Below are 14034 nucleotides of genomic sequence, written 5' to 3' on the forward strand. Positions count from 1 at the left end.
AAAGGTTGCTTCATCGGGAGCATGCAAGCGAACGCAAGAATTGCGCAGCCGACTCAGCTGACACTGCTGGCCTGGCACCGCCTTTGAAACGAGTGGAAATTTTGTTTTGTATTTTCGCAAACTAAATGATTCTTGCGTCACGTTTTACGCCGCATGATTTACGAACGGCAGGGTAAATGTATACTAGCGAGTAGGTGGGGCAATAGCGCAAAAATAAACAAATTACGCGCTATTAAAGGACGCAAAACACGCACCAAATCACACGCCCGCTGCCTGCAGAGATGTGTACTTCTATAACATCACATAGCACAGCATAACATAACATAACACAGCCGCATACACGGCGCGGGGCCCCGAATATTTGCATACGATCATCACTGACTGTGTTGGTTTTCTAGTGCAGGGGTCGTCGAATCTGAACGCCGACACGCCAGTTTTGACTTCAAATGGAGTTAGACAGCGAGACAAGAACAGAGAATTGGCGTTGAATTGCCCCCCCCCCCCCCCCCCATCTTCACACTTCGCCAGATTATTGTCAAATATTATTAGAAATTCGCTGAATTTTTTCTCTTTGCATTCTAAGCCCCCCTCCTCCTGCCCCCCGATTTGCCGTCCAGCCCTCCACCGTGTCCTCTGCATGGAACTCGGCCGTTGCTGACCCTCATTCTAGGCTATTAAGTGCGAACTGGGAATGTATGCTGCAAGAGCGTAATTAAGTAAAGTGAGAGCAAACAAGGAAAGCGAGCGGCCTCTTAGTTTGCCCGACCACTTTGTTTTACGACCACTAATTTCGGAACCGCAAAACAGATTTCACGCTTCTGACGGTCGCGGCATTTTGTCACTGAGACACGCAACAAAACGGCAAGCTAACGCTGCACCATGTATTCGTAACGGCGACGCAAGCGAGCACTGTTTAATGAAAGTGCACGCATAGTGTGCAGGTACGCAAAGGAGCGGCGCACCGCAGCAGGCGAGCCTGCGGTCCGCCGGACTCGCTGGCTTTTTAAAGCGCGATCATCGCCGATTGCGTCACTCTTCTTTTTTGATCGGCTGTTTTTGAGAAGTCCTTGTCACCTAGAGTATTAGTTTAAACTAGAAATTTTACTTAAAATTTCACTTCGTACGACCATCGATTGGTGAACCTGCGAGTAGCAGACGCCGTCACGGTCCCGGCACTTTCGTCGGCGCTGTAAACGTGTTTAGCGCTTCAAAGCTTTTTCCCCTTATGCCAAGGTGATTGATGAAATAGATCGGACGCGTCGGGGATGAGCTGGTGACCACGTCGCAAAATAATCGGGAGCGTCGAGCTCATTTTGCTTCTGTCAACATGGGATCCTATGGGACCCGCGCAGCTTTGTACTACCCGGAAGTACTGCCCGGAAGCCGCTTGCGCAGCGCCCCCTGGGCAGCGCAGGAGGCCTGACCGGCCGGCTGCTCCCAGTGTTGCCAACTGTAGGGTTTTCGCCCTACATGTAGGGCGTTTCGGGAAATTTTTTCTTGTCGTAGGTCCGTAGGGCCGTTCTGCCATTTTTCCGCCGAGCGTAGGGCGATTTTAAACTTTTGTGTTGAACTTTCCATTTTGCGCCACATGAAGCCGCGAAAATCTGAAATTATGTCCTCAACTAACTGGTTGTAATGCAAATTTTGACCGCTAGGTTACGCTTCCGCAACCCGATCTTTCGGTGGAGAGGGAGTGGAGGGAGCAAATGAAGAGCCATAGAGGAAGGAAAAGCTTGCGAAGAGCAGACGCAGCAGAAGGCACAAAAGATGAAACTCTGGTGTTGCCCTGTGGATGCCCTGTGGCATGAACAGGCTGCTGCGTTGCAAAGTTGGTTTCCACCGCTGGTAGGGGGTGTAGCTATAATGAAGAGCGTGAGGGCATGGCCGGGCTGGCGCGGGAGGCGCGCGCGCGCGATTTAAATTGCTACCAGCGCAGCGGTACAACGGTTGCTATGGGGGCTAGCATGCACGGTGCCTCCATAGTGCTACCCCCACGGTGGAGTGCGTGTTTTCTAGCCAGCGCCGCGGCCAAACATGTGGAAACCATTTCGGAACTTGTGTTCCCGTGATAAGGCGCCGATTGGAGATCTCGCAGATCGCGGGGCGCCTGCTCCATAATTTTCGACTTTCGATTTTTACAGCAGTTGTTGAAAACTGCCTCTCAGAAAAAAAGGTACCTTTGAAAAACATCCTGGGCCTGGCTTGTGACAACGCCAGCGTTATGGTTGGTGAGCATATTTCCCTGGCCCAAAAATTTCAGCACAAGGCAGACAGGAGTTTCGTGCTCATTCGCTGCATATGCCATTCCACCCACATTGTTGCCAGCAAAGTTGCAATGAAGCGTCCCAGATACCTGGAAGATCTTCTGCGAAACATCAAAACAGCAAGAGACAATCACAAGTATCTGCACTACAGGAGTTCCTCCAGACTGAAAAAAGGAAGATTCTGCGGTCATGCGAGACCCGATGGCTCGTGCTTTATGCCTGCGTTGAACGTGTACTAAAAGAATGGGAAACCCTGCGACTCCTTCTCTTGCAAGCCTCCGTGGAAGACCGAATAGTGGCCGCCGAATTCATTCTAAACCACATGAACTATAATGTCACAGTGGCTTATTTCAGGTTTATGAAATTCGTGCTCAAATTTTTTAACAGGCTACGGAAACGGAAGGCAACGGAAACCTCATCGGAGAACTCCAGGCAGAGAGAGTCAACGCCTCATCCGACGTCTGCTGCAAAATTTTGTCCAGTCGTCTGCTCTGGAGAGGGATGACATAAATACCATGGACCCAAGAGTTCTGCTGCCCCTTAAAGAGGTATACCTGGGCGAAGGTTGCAATTCTGTGCTGAAGAAGTGTGCCGGTTAGCGACTTTCGTATTCGCTGTCTGTCTTTTTATCAGACAGCCGCCGTTGAGGTCAGAAAGAGGCTTCCAGTTTCCGGGCTCTTTGTCATGACCCCGCGGGTTGCCATGACTCTTTGTCAGTTCGTGACCCCGAAGACAGCCCTCAGCACAGAAGATGGAGGGAAGCTACCTGCCTTGCCGACGCTACAGAACCGCTACGCACACAGTCGAGGAAGAATGGCGAATGCTGCCTTCCTACTTCAGCAAAGATGAGAAGCTGTCATTGGAAGTCAAACCACCTGCTTTGTTTTGGGCCGATCTCCACCAAATGAGAATGTTCGGAGACAAGCAGGAGTTTCTCAACATTGTAACCTTGGCTCAGCTGATACTATCTTTGCCCCACTCCAATGCTGCATTTAGAGGATTTTGGCACATGGCCGACGTGAAAACAAAAAAGCGCAATAGGCTTGGAAATGAGAATCTCAACTCCGTGCTGGTCATCAAGTCGGCATTCGCAGCTAGTGGACGCACTTGCGCTAACATGACCGTGGAACACGGGCACCCGAAGCTCCACAGCAAGCAGATGTATTGATTCTGTAGCCGAAGCCAAATAACTAAAATTAGTACAAACAAAAATTTTAATATTAGGACACAAAACAAAACCGTTTAATATAAAAAAAATTGCAATTTTTGGCGTAGGGCGGGGCGTAGGGCTATTGCGAATATTGTGTAGGGCGATGTAGGGCTTTTTGTGGTGCGGTGTGGGGCGATCTGGTCGGAATTGGTTGGCAACACTGGCTGCTCCCAGCGCGCGTATCCCCACCCACTGCCTCGCGCGTCGCGCGCCGTACTCTACCGCGGCAGCGACTGCATCGCGTCCACGGCCAATTTTTGGGCGGCTGACAGGATCAGTACGTAGGGGCTTTAGCACAAATTGCCGCCGTAGCGGAATCGGCGGTGCTACGGCAGCTCTGCTTTAGAGAAAGGCGACTGCAAACACTGATGTCCGTCCGACAGACGCATCCTCCGTGTGAGCGAAGGAGCTGACCGAGCGGAAGTCCGCCTGCGGTGACGTCACGACCTCCCTCGGATTTCTCCGCTGAAACGCTCCGTCGTGTGAATGGGGAGCACTGCAAACGCGCGAAGCGGCACGCAGTATTGCGTGTCGCTTCGCGCTTTTTTACACCGCTCCCCTGAGGGGTTTTCGCTCTATCTCGGGCCCTCAAAGCGGCACCCCAACCCAAGAACACATGCATTTGCGTAGCGCTACCACGTCGTTTTGAAACGTCGGCCTCTCGTTTTAGTGAACTGTACCCCTGCACAGCATAACTGCAAACTGGTGGGAGACCCCCTACCGCCAATTCGTTGTGTAGTGTTTCGGACTTGTTTTTTATTCTTTGTGCGGACTTCGGGACCTAGTTTTGTGTACGCGTATGTCACGAAGCAGTGCTGTCATTTTTGGGGCCAAAGGACAGAAAATGCTCAAAAATCTAGAAAAAAAAGCTCAATTTTTCCTAATTGGGAGAAGAATTTTAAAAATTTACCATCCCTTCTTAGAGAAACTTGAGATAAGCGCGAAAGCTTTCTAGCATCAAAACTGCGACGAAACCTGCGATAAAAGTGCGTCCAATCGATCGTCGAACCTCCGAAGACCCAAATCGCAAACGAGGAACGAACAGAGGCGACGATTTTTTTGCGCGCCAAGTGAACGCATTACTAACGATATAAATGTATGCCGATCTGTGGTTTATCAGATAAAGGTATAAGATTGTACTCCATGACGGATGCGTGTATTGCCTTATCTAAAACCGTTCCTTTTTCGCGGTTTTCAAATAACCGTTTTGACACAATGGAAGCCAAGTTCCACGCACGCGCAGTGTGTCCAGAGATCAGAGCTTTTCGGTCGACCAACGAGTCTGTGGTGAAATGCATTAGTTTTTTTTACTGGACGCCATCAGTGCCACCAAGAAAGCTTACGCTTTGGAAAAAGCCCACCAAATACCGCAGTAAACAAATGTCCAACTTGCGAGCGCTCGTTAGCACGCGAGGTGTAGTCTACAAACATATACCGAGTACTGTTGGGCATTTGAGTGTTTATACATGACCGCTTGGCATTCATACTATCAGAACAGCGTAGTGATGTAGTGAAGACAACCGTCGCATGCGCACTGCGAGGCACGATAAATTTTAATGCCGACAATAAGCATATTATCGCACAGGAAATGCGCACTCGTGGATCTTCTGCGTGGCACCTATAGGCTGACGCACCGTGCTCCCTTGTTGATCGACATTGGGCAACCACGTCTTGCTGATTACTTAGGAATCGGTGCCAGCGACCGTTCCCGTCGGTATTCCAGTTACCAGCGGCACGTGCTTAGTCTGACAGCGCAGCAGGGTTTTCGAACTTCAATGTTTTTGGGGAGAAAAACGTGATAGTTCCACCATACACAAGCCATAGAACCGTACGACCCGTGATTTCATGGCCGACGCTTTCCATTCGCCCGCCTAAAAGCAAAATAAGGTTGCTCGGTCAGTGGTGATCGTCAAGCCACAGCAAAAGAAACAAACCCAGACCCTGCGTCTTAAAAACGCATAAAAGCGATTTTTCATTGACAAGGAGGTGGTACGTGCGCAACAGGTGAAGTCACACAAGGCTTCCAGCACGAAAGGCTTTAAAAAAGGAATAAAAAAGTTGACAATTTCAGTAAGGTAAAATGGTTCACGAAGTGGCACAGCAGATCTACATAGCTTAACGTAGTCCTACCAGAACACAAAACTTGAAGACAGTCCGAGTGCGTAAAACGGCGTTCGCAGCCCGGGGTACTGGTCTCCCAGCGGAGTTAAAGAAGGCGGAGGGCGCTCGATGTCACCGTTTTGACGATGTGACGATGTGCGAACCTCGTCGCTAGTTCCGACAACGACGTCCAGCAGCTCTCTCGGGCTACTTGGTTCGGCTGTTGCGGTTCCTCCAGCATAAGGTGCCACGATCCTGCGAGCAGGGTTCCTCGATTGCCACGACTCAAACGTGCGGTAGTGGAAGCGAATGGTGAGGAAGGACCAGGCCGCGTAGGCCGTCAGGAGAAGGGCAGCCAGCGTTATGAGGCTCACAGACTCCCACACGCGCCCTTGCAGTGCCTGCTTCGCCGCGCTGTGCGCACACATGCTAACGCTGAGCACGGCGACGGGTGTCAGGAGAACGAAGCAGAACAGGTCGCCCAGCACCGCCCTCTGGACGCGCGTCTCGGAGTGGAGGAGCCAGCGGAAAAACCGACGTGCTGTGCTGAACTGGGCCTGCGTGGGGAAGCGGTGACGGCAGAGCTCGCAGTGGTCCACGTTTTGCGCGTTGAGCCAGCGCTCCAGGCAGGAGGCGTGCAGCAGGCCTACGGTGCCCGAGCACTTGCAGAACGAAGCCAGCGCCTCTTGTTGGTCCCCTTCGTGGCAAATGCGGCAGATAGGCCCGCTGCTTGCTGTCACGTTGAGGCACCCGGCCGGCGTCTCCGGAGGGCTGCCGGTGAAGGTAGGGTCCGGCTCGAAGTCACACGTCGACGCCACTCCCCCTTCGGAGCCGAGTGGAGGTAGCAGAAGGTCTGCCGGGGGTGTGATGACAGTCTTTTGGCGGGGATCCGCATCGCGTTCGAAGCTCGAGTCAACGAAGGCCAAGTATCCCTTGGGCGTATACGACGGCGAAGGTTCAATATCCGAGTCCGGTTCGCGTCGAGCCCTGCGGCGCTCTGGGGACGGGGATGACGACGAAGACCGGTGGTAGTCTGGTTCAGCGGGGACAATAGGAGTCTTGTCGTCGCCATCCCGGGGGCTTCGTCTTCTGAACGCACTTCGCGCAACCTGAATGCATAGCGAACGTGAGGCGTGGGGCCGCACAGCGGATGATGGCGAAGTCCAGCGAGACGTAGGAGATGTATCGTTCGTCTGCGGCATATAACGAGGGTGAGGCATTGGAGTGCGCTTCCACCCGAAGGACCGGGTAAACAGTGACTAACTGGGCCAACCGGGTTGTAAGATGAATAGGGCTTTTACGTGCCGCCAGAAGGCGAGCAGCGGAGCGACGATGGGGCACCGTCATGAGGGGTGCGCGAGTAATGCCGTCGCTGAAGTCTGTGGAAACCACAGCGCATGACTACATCGGCATATCACAGCGTGTTAAATATCTGTGATCGGCCAAAATGATATAAAGCTAGCAGTCGTGATAGCGTGGGATATTAAAAGAACATGCAGCATTGTCGACAGACGCAAAGCCTTCGGCAGCCAGGTATCAACTGCTCGACGTTAGCCAAGTGGCATTATTTCGTAAACGGCACGTGTGCATGTGACCATAAAATACCAAGAGGTAGCCCGATGAACGCATATGCGCGTACTTAAGGTAGTCAGTCTCTAAAGAAATTCTGAATAAGTGACATTTATTTTTGTTTTGTGAAGGCGGGGGTACCTAAAACTACGGATAGCACAGAGACTAATTGGAATACCCTTTGTGACCTTCTTGAGCCTCATCTGCAGCTAGGCATCAAACTTCTTGTGCTGTACAAGGACGCGGGTTCGATTCCTGGTCGCTGTGGCCGCTGTTCTGATGGAAGCGAAAAGCGAAAACGCCCGTGTATTCGAGATTTCGGCGCACGTTAAAGATCCCCAGGTGGTCAAAATTAATCCAGAGCCCTCCACTAGGGCGCGCCTCCTCGCCTCCTCGCCTGTGTAGCGTCGGTGCGTTAAAACGTGATAATCAATCAATAAATCTTGTGCTGCGGCACTAGCAGCTCCCCTGCACGTACTTCAATCACTTGTGCGTATATGAAGGCAAGACATACGCACAAAGCGTATTTCTTGCTCCAACACAACTGCTTTTGTTGTTCCAACCTTTGGTGTCACTAGTGCCTCCAAAATGGACCAAGTTTTGAGCGCAGGTCCGAGTTCATTGCAACACCCGATACCAACCAAACGGGTAAGATAGTACAGGTGTTGAATGTAGTTATTTTCGCCCAACTCCTAGGAGTGGTGAATTTTTTTTTTACATCCACAACTTATTGGTGTAATGAGGTTAGCTGAATGCTTCGCCCTTATACGGTTCCACTACTCTTCGCTAATTATGACCGCAGGATTGTGCCCAAGTTACCCATCACACAATTTTCTTTCTTTGTATCGAAGATTCCAAAACGGCGGGGCGCTAGGACAAAAAAAAAAATCTCCGCTCAGCTGTTTACGCAGCAACAGAGACAGACAATCAATTTACATTCAACGGAACGCGCCCTTCAGCGCATGCGAGCAACACCGAGAAAGCCAAGGGCTTGTAGCTTGGAAAGAGCGCGAAACGCAACAACGTATCTTCAGAGAGGTACGCCTTCCACGCGAATAACGCGCAAACTGTAAACCTTAGAACATCGGATGCCGCAAGCAAACAAAACAACACCGGAGCCGGCGCGAGCGGCGGAGACAAGAAAAGTAGCACGTACGGATTCATATGAGGAAAGAAACAAACGGTAGCACGAGAGGACCGGCTGCATTGCTGACAAATTTTGCCCTCCACAAAAAAAAAAAAAAAAATATACGTATCCACACAGCTCGCAACTGCAACCGGCACCTTGAGGAAATAAAGCGCGCAAATAAAGAGCGACAAACAAGACTGCACGCGGCTTCCGACTAAAAGACATAGCAAAGAATGAAGGAAGTTTTGGAGAAGCAGCAAGAGATCAAGGAAAGGGATTCAGCCCAGTTTATTGAATTTTACTGTCGAGTGAAGAACAGGATGTGCAGGTTCTCTCAGCATCGCTCATTTGCATGCGGAATGCGCGTATTCTCCCTAGAGTTAACAAAATTGACAACTTCCCCGCACGCCGCACTCTGACATTAGATCAGGGTAGGGGGGCAGAAACGGTCCGGGGTTTTTCTTTCTGTTTTCGCGTTGAAGGTCTCAAACGAGGCTGCGTTCTGACGCAGTCAGCGCTAAAACAAAGTGGCGCCGAGATGCCTCCAAATGCTAATGATGCATTCGCGCTGGAAAATGAATAAACATAAAAGTTAGATAAAACAAGCGCAGTGAGACCAATTTTGTTTTATGCCCTCCGAGCTGAATCCGGCGAAGTAATGCAATCAGAATCCCCGAAAGATGCCAATTTTCAATACTACACTGACATTTGCGTGACCGTGCACGTGCTGACTCGTATTTAATCACCAACTTGATGGCCGAGCGCATTCGGCTTCAAAGTTGCTCATAAAAAGATGCCGCCCTCGAATGCGACCGTGTACTTGATTGCATGATTACGGGCGTTTCCGTGCTTCATAATATGGAAGCATATTAGGGTACGGGCCGACACTGAAGCCAAGCGCAGATTTTAAACCGAATGGTTTAGGAAGGAAGAAGAAGCCGCTTGTCACAGATTATTTTGATTGCACAATCTTGGAATACAAAAAAAAAACTTCGAAAAGGCGATGAGATTCAAACGTTTAAATAAAGTACGCATAACAAAACAGTTTAGAGACCACCTGCAGGGTTTCGTTTTTTTTTTCTTTGTACTCCATGGTTTTCCACTTCTAATACGCGCATTTCGCGAGGTATCGTTATGTTTTTAGCGACTAGATGAACTAGAAAACGTTCAAAAATTTTAATAGCACTGAATTCTTCCTAGGCGGCACATTTAAGTTAGAAGAAATGAGATTTTTTTCGAACGAGTACCTCTACACCAGTAATAAAATGTAGTTATTCCATTTGAACTTAAAAACAAGCAAGTAATTTTCAACTAATATTAAAGCTCACTCTGGAAGCGCTCGGAGTACTATGTATAAACAATTATTATTGGCAACTTGACCGACTGGCCTACTTTATTAAAGTGTATATGCTGTAGCTATTAGAGCACATTATACATACACAGATTATTTTGTTCTCGACTCTGCATTCTGTCAAGAAACGGGTGCTGTTTTCAGACTGCCTTTCAACACGACTACGCCTTTCTTTTGATGCACTGATTACATTGCTTTTGATCTCAATAACCAAGGTTAATAAAACGTGTCGTTGGTCAAGTTGGGTTGCGAGTAGCGTCCGTCTCGTCTGGTCACCGTCTTTCTCGCTGGGGTAAACCTCCATTTATAATGAAGGTCAGATTGACACTCTTTCTGTTGATTACCTCACCGAATCTGAGATGTTATGTCACACATACACCCACGCACAAACACGCACACAAAAAAAACTTTTTCACGTTTAGTACAGTGAATAAGGATAAGCTGCTAGCACGGATAGCTAGATGGCTAAATGGAGGTTTCACCACGCGGCGCTAAGGGCCCCGTGTCGAATAAAACTCGGAGGCGGTGGCGGCGGCGTTGGCCGTGAGCGAAAAGTCAGGTGCTGCCCCAACAGACGGCATGCGAGCGGGAGCGGAAAGTTTGCATCGTTCGGCAAGTTTTGATGCGATGCGAGCGGGGAATAACGCTCACGCGCTAGCATACCAGCGGCAATAGAGTATTCTATCCTCAATGCCACCGACACTCCATTAGCTGCTCACAAACCTGGGTCGCGCTCTCCCCTCGTAACCATAGTGACAGCTTTGGTCAAGCGACCCGCCGCGGTGGCTCAGTGGCTAAGGCGTTGTGCTGCTGAGCACGAGGTCGCGGGTTCGATTCCCGGCCGCAGCGGCCGCTTTTACTTCTGATGGAGGCGAAAAGCAAAAACGCCCGTGTGGGCGAGATTTCGGCGCATGCGTTAAAGATCCCCAGGTGGACAAAATTAATCCGGAGCCCTCCACTACGGCGCGCCTCATCGCCTGCGTTGCGTCGGCGCGTTAAACCCTTTACAATCAATCAATCAGCGTTGGTCAAACTTTGCTTTCCTCGTCGCGATCTCTTCGCTATCGTCGTACTTTCATACTCTTGGTGTTTTTGGTTCGCTCGGACTCGTTGGGAACGCCGACGGCGCCGAGGTGAAATTCCGTACTACATGGTCCGTTATTCCTTTGCGAATTCGGTGGAACAAATATCCGTATTTGCGAAATTCACACTGCCTTCTGCATTGCTTCCGAACGTTGTGGTTTTTGCATTTCAGAAACACCATGCTTGCAGACCTAATTCCCTCTATCGCGAGCGAAGCTCTTTGGCGCTCCAAAAAGAAAAACATCTTACCTCTTGCAGTTAATTCAGCCTGGACATGACGGTGAAATCGTGACGTTCATCTAGCTGTGTTGATAAGGCCACCGGCTTGGCCGATTTTCTCCGCCGGTGCGGCGTTCACACGAGAAGTTTGGCCCTACCAAAAATTTAGCAGTTTGCCGCAGCTACGAAACTAGATAGCTCTGCCGCACGAGCGGCGCAGCAGCACCGCGTTATCAGGCCAGTTCGCACTGTGTAGTACGAGCCCGAAGGGGCCATGAAGAGAAAACACGAGTCTCTTTTATTTAAAGGATTTAATATTTTATGGTGCCCCCAGTGCTTGTCCGGCAGCAATCAGTGCTTTGCTGGTTGAGAAATTAAACTGTTTCAGTCAAAATTTCAACTCTTCCGCGGATTGGTATGTTTTGGGACGTAATATGGGCAGATACCTGAAACGAAAGTTAGTATGTTGACTGAGGCTTCCTTGTCTGCAATATGCCCCTTCGGTTACAGGCCGCCTCCCTAGATGCAGCGATACCATTCAAGGACGGCTGCTACCCGTCTTACCGTAGCTTGTGTACCTGCCGTACTTTTGTTACGGTCGATAATAATCGTTTCCTGAAGCAATGGGTATGGATCGCCAAACAGCGTCACGTGAGTGGCAGTGTCTCTTATGTCAGTTGGCCAGTGTCCTGTCAGACAAGGCCAACGCGCCCGACGGCAGCGTCGGTGACATGTAGTCACAATAATTTTTATATTTACGTGTTCGTTCGTAAGTTTCATTGTGTGCCCAAGCATTCTTACTGCTATGAAAAGGATATGCGCTAAATTTAAGCGCAAATAACTCGTCCTGAAATATTACATACCCGTTTGTTGACGTTGGATTTTGTCGGCCTCAGCTTATCACAAGCGGCCGATAATATGTCATAAGTTCAGTGCGAGAATCGCACGTTGCATGGTCCTTGGCTGTTTTCCTTAATATATAGCTTATTTTCGCGAAGTTTTCGTTAAAAGTGCTGTCAGTGTTATTCTAACGAAGCAATCTTTCAGGAAATTTTTTGAATGAACCATGCAAACATGGCCCCTTCAAGCCATGTAAAGGCGCTTAAGAACTGCGCTTTAAAATGAAACGACAAAAGGGAATACACAGGCACTGGGATATGTTACATCTTCCGTTGTCGTGCCTCCATATTTGGTTTTTGACTTTCTCCTCGTCGTTAAGTGTTACAAATTTTAGCGGTCATTATGAATAAACTAGCTTAACAACAGGATCTGAGGAGTCTCCGGCCATCAGGATTGGAGCGTTATTCTATGTTCAGAATACCGAAGCAATATCCATAGCGTGAGCTATGGACGTTAAAAAAAAAAAAAAAACGGCGCTTCGCGCACTTTGGTTGGCTGAGACGTCAAATGACGTCATCATTTAAAGATATTACGACAGTTGCGACAATAGCCTGAACCTGGCGTTACTCAATCGTTCTATCGACGTTGGGGACGTCACACGGTTCTTTACTAGGCTGGCCGACGGTAACAAAGAACCCCTCGGCGGTAAATCGCAAATGTTTTCCGCTTGCGCAGTGCATGTTAAAAGAAAACGCAACTAGAGACACAGATAATCGGGTTGCGTTTCTCCGAGGTACCTTCGTCCATGGTATAGCGGTTTTATTCTCAGGCAAAAGTCGATTCGCAAATTCCTATCCCGCTTCGCAAAAGGCGTTTTTGAAGTAAGCACGACATTTCCATAGAAAAAAGGGGCTTATTCGGCAGCTCCTCTTGCGAGAGCGACAAGAACACGACCCTGAGATGATTCTTTCGAACAGCTTTTGTTCCTAAAGCGAAATATCTATGACGTCAACAACTTTTGCTTTCCGCGGTTAGTTCGGAAATAAAAGCCGAATAATGCCATTTGCTTGGCTTATCTCTCCTGTTTTTGATCTTTATAATGCCAGTTTGCTTTTCGTCATGGTCGAGGCACCCTAGCTAGATAGCTTCCATCGGTTGGGTTAACATTTTTAAAAATGGAATCATCCAGCTACTCTAGAAGAGAGGCTGGCGCAAGTTGTCAGTTTTTCTTTCAGAGGGCTTAAAAGAGTGGAACTGTCGGAAAGCAGCACTTCCCGAAGGGGAATTAGAATGGACTTCACCATTCCAGAACTCTGGTTTGCAACATCCTGAGCGGTCCAAGCTTCTCCCAGTTTCTCGTGCGATCACTTCAATCGCACCGTTGCTAACTATAACACGCTTCAACATAAACGAACCTCAAGCTACCAGTCTGTCTTACTTACACTTAGCTGTTCAGGGCTTATCGCAGAGCACTCTCCCAATTTTCATAGCGAGAGAGCTGGATAAGGAACTCTATGCCAATAAAACAGTGTTGCTGTGCAATATATGCAATGCCACATCGATCGATCATTTAGTCAAACAAAAAAATAAGAGGGTTGTTCCACAAAGAGGACCTGCATTTTGCGCGAGCGTGCTTTCTCTCATTTCTGACCTACTTGTTTATCTAATCATCCTCTTACTGTATATCTAATTGTTTATCTTGTTGTTTGTCTAATTAGTTATCCTATTATGCCAGCATGACAGCTGCGCCGCTGACTTCCTTCTTGGCGCTGTGCTTTTTATCGCCGAGCCTCATACACCCGCGTGACGAATATTTAAGGTTGGTGCATATACGCTCACGTGTAAACGTGAAAGTCGTTTCACCAAGCTGAATGACAGTGGTAGCGCTCAAGATGGGGAGGAGTCCGCCTGCTTTTTCGCTACATAGCCGACGACGCTTTTTGAACGCCTGCAGCGCCACACACCGCCTATCCTGGGTGTTGCCGAGCAACGCGATTTGTTGTTTGCGTGGCATTCCTTTCCTATATATGACCTCACCCGAGATGCTTCACACTCTGACGGGGCGAAGTTACTTTGTAATGCTCTTCTATAGCTGCCACCGACAGCTGCTTCGGATGGTGGCTTGCACACTGGCGTATTCATTTTCCGACTGCGCGCACCCTTAAAAATGATTGTGCTGGATTAATAGATTGACTGAACCTGGTGACTGACTGAAATGGTTTATCGGTGCGCAGCACTTTGGCGCCCGGCACAGGTGTTTGGCGGCGGC

General features: G+C 49.3%; 2 protein-coding genes across 3 annotated transcripts in view; both read right to left on the bottom strand.

Annotated features, from left to right (window-relative positions):
- Positions 1–14034, bottom strand: part of LOC144155795 (dual specificity calcium/calmodulin-dependent 3',5'-cyclic nucleotide phosphodiesterase 1A-like) — a 670747-nt gene that overhangs the window by 386605 nt on the left and 270108 nt on the right. The gene's annotated exons all lie outside the window — the stretch shown is intronic.
- Positions 5010–6953, bottom strand: LOC144155794 (uncharacterized). Its single transcript, XM_077687452.1, has one exon. The coding sequence runs from the start codon at positions 6792–6794 to the stop codon at positions 5601–5603; it is 1194 nt and encodes a 397-aa protein (XP_077543578.1). The 5' UTR covers positions 6795–6953; the 3' UTR covers positions 5010–5600.

The sequence above is a fragment of the Haemaphysalis longicornis genome, unplaced genomic scaffold (assembly GCF_048455015.1).
Source record: "Haemaphysalis longicornis isolate Haplotype H1 unplaced genomic scaffold, Haemaphysalis longicornis Haplotype H1 scaffold_1, whole genome shotgun sequence".
NCBI classification, from domain to species: Eukaryota; Metazoa; Arthropoda; class Arachnida; order Ixodida; family Ixodidae; genus Haemaphysalis; species Haemaphysalis longicornis.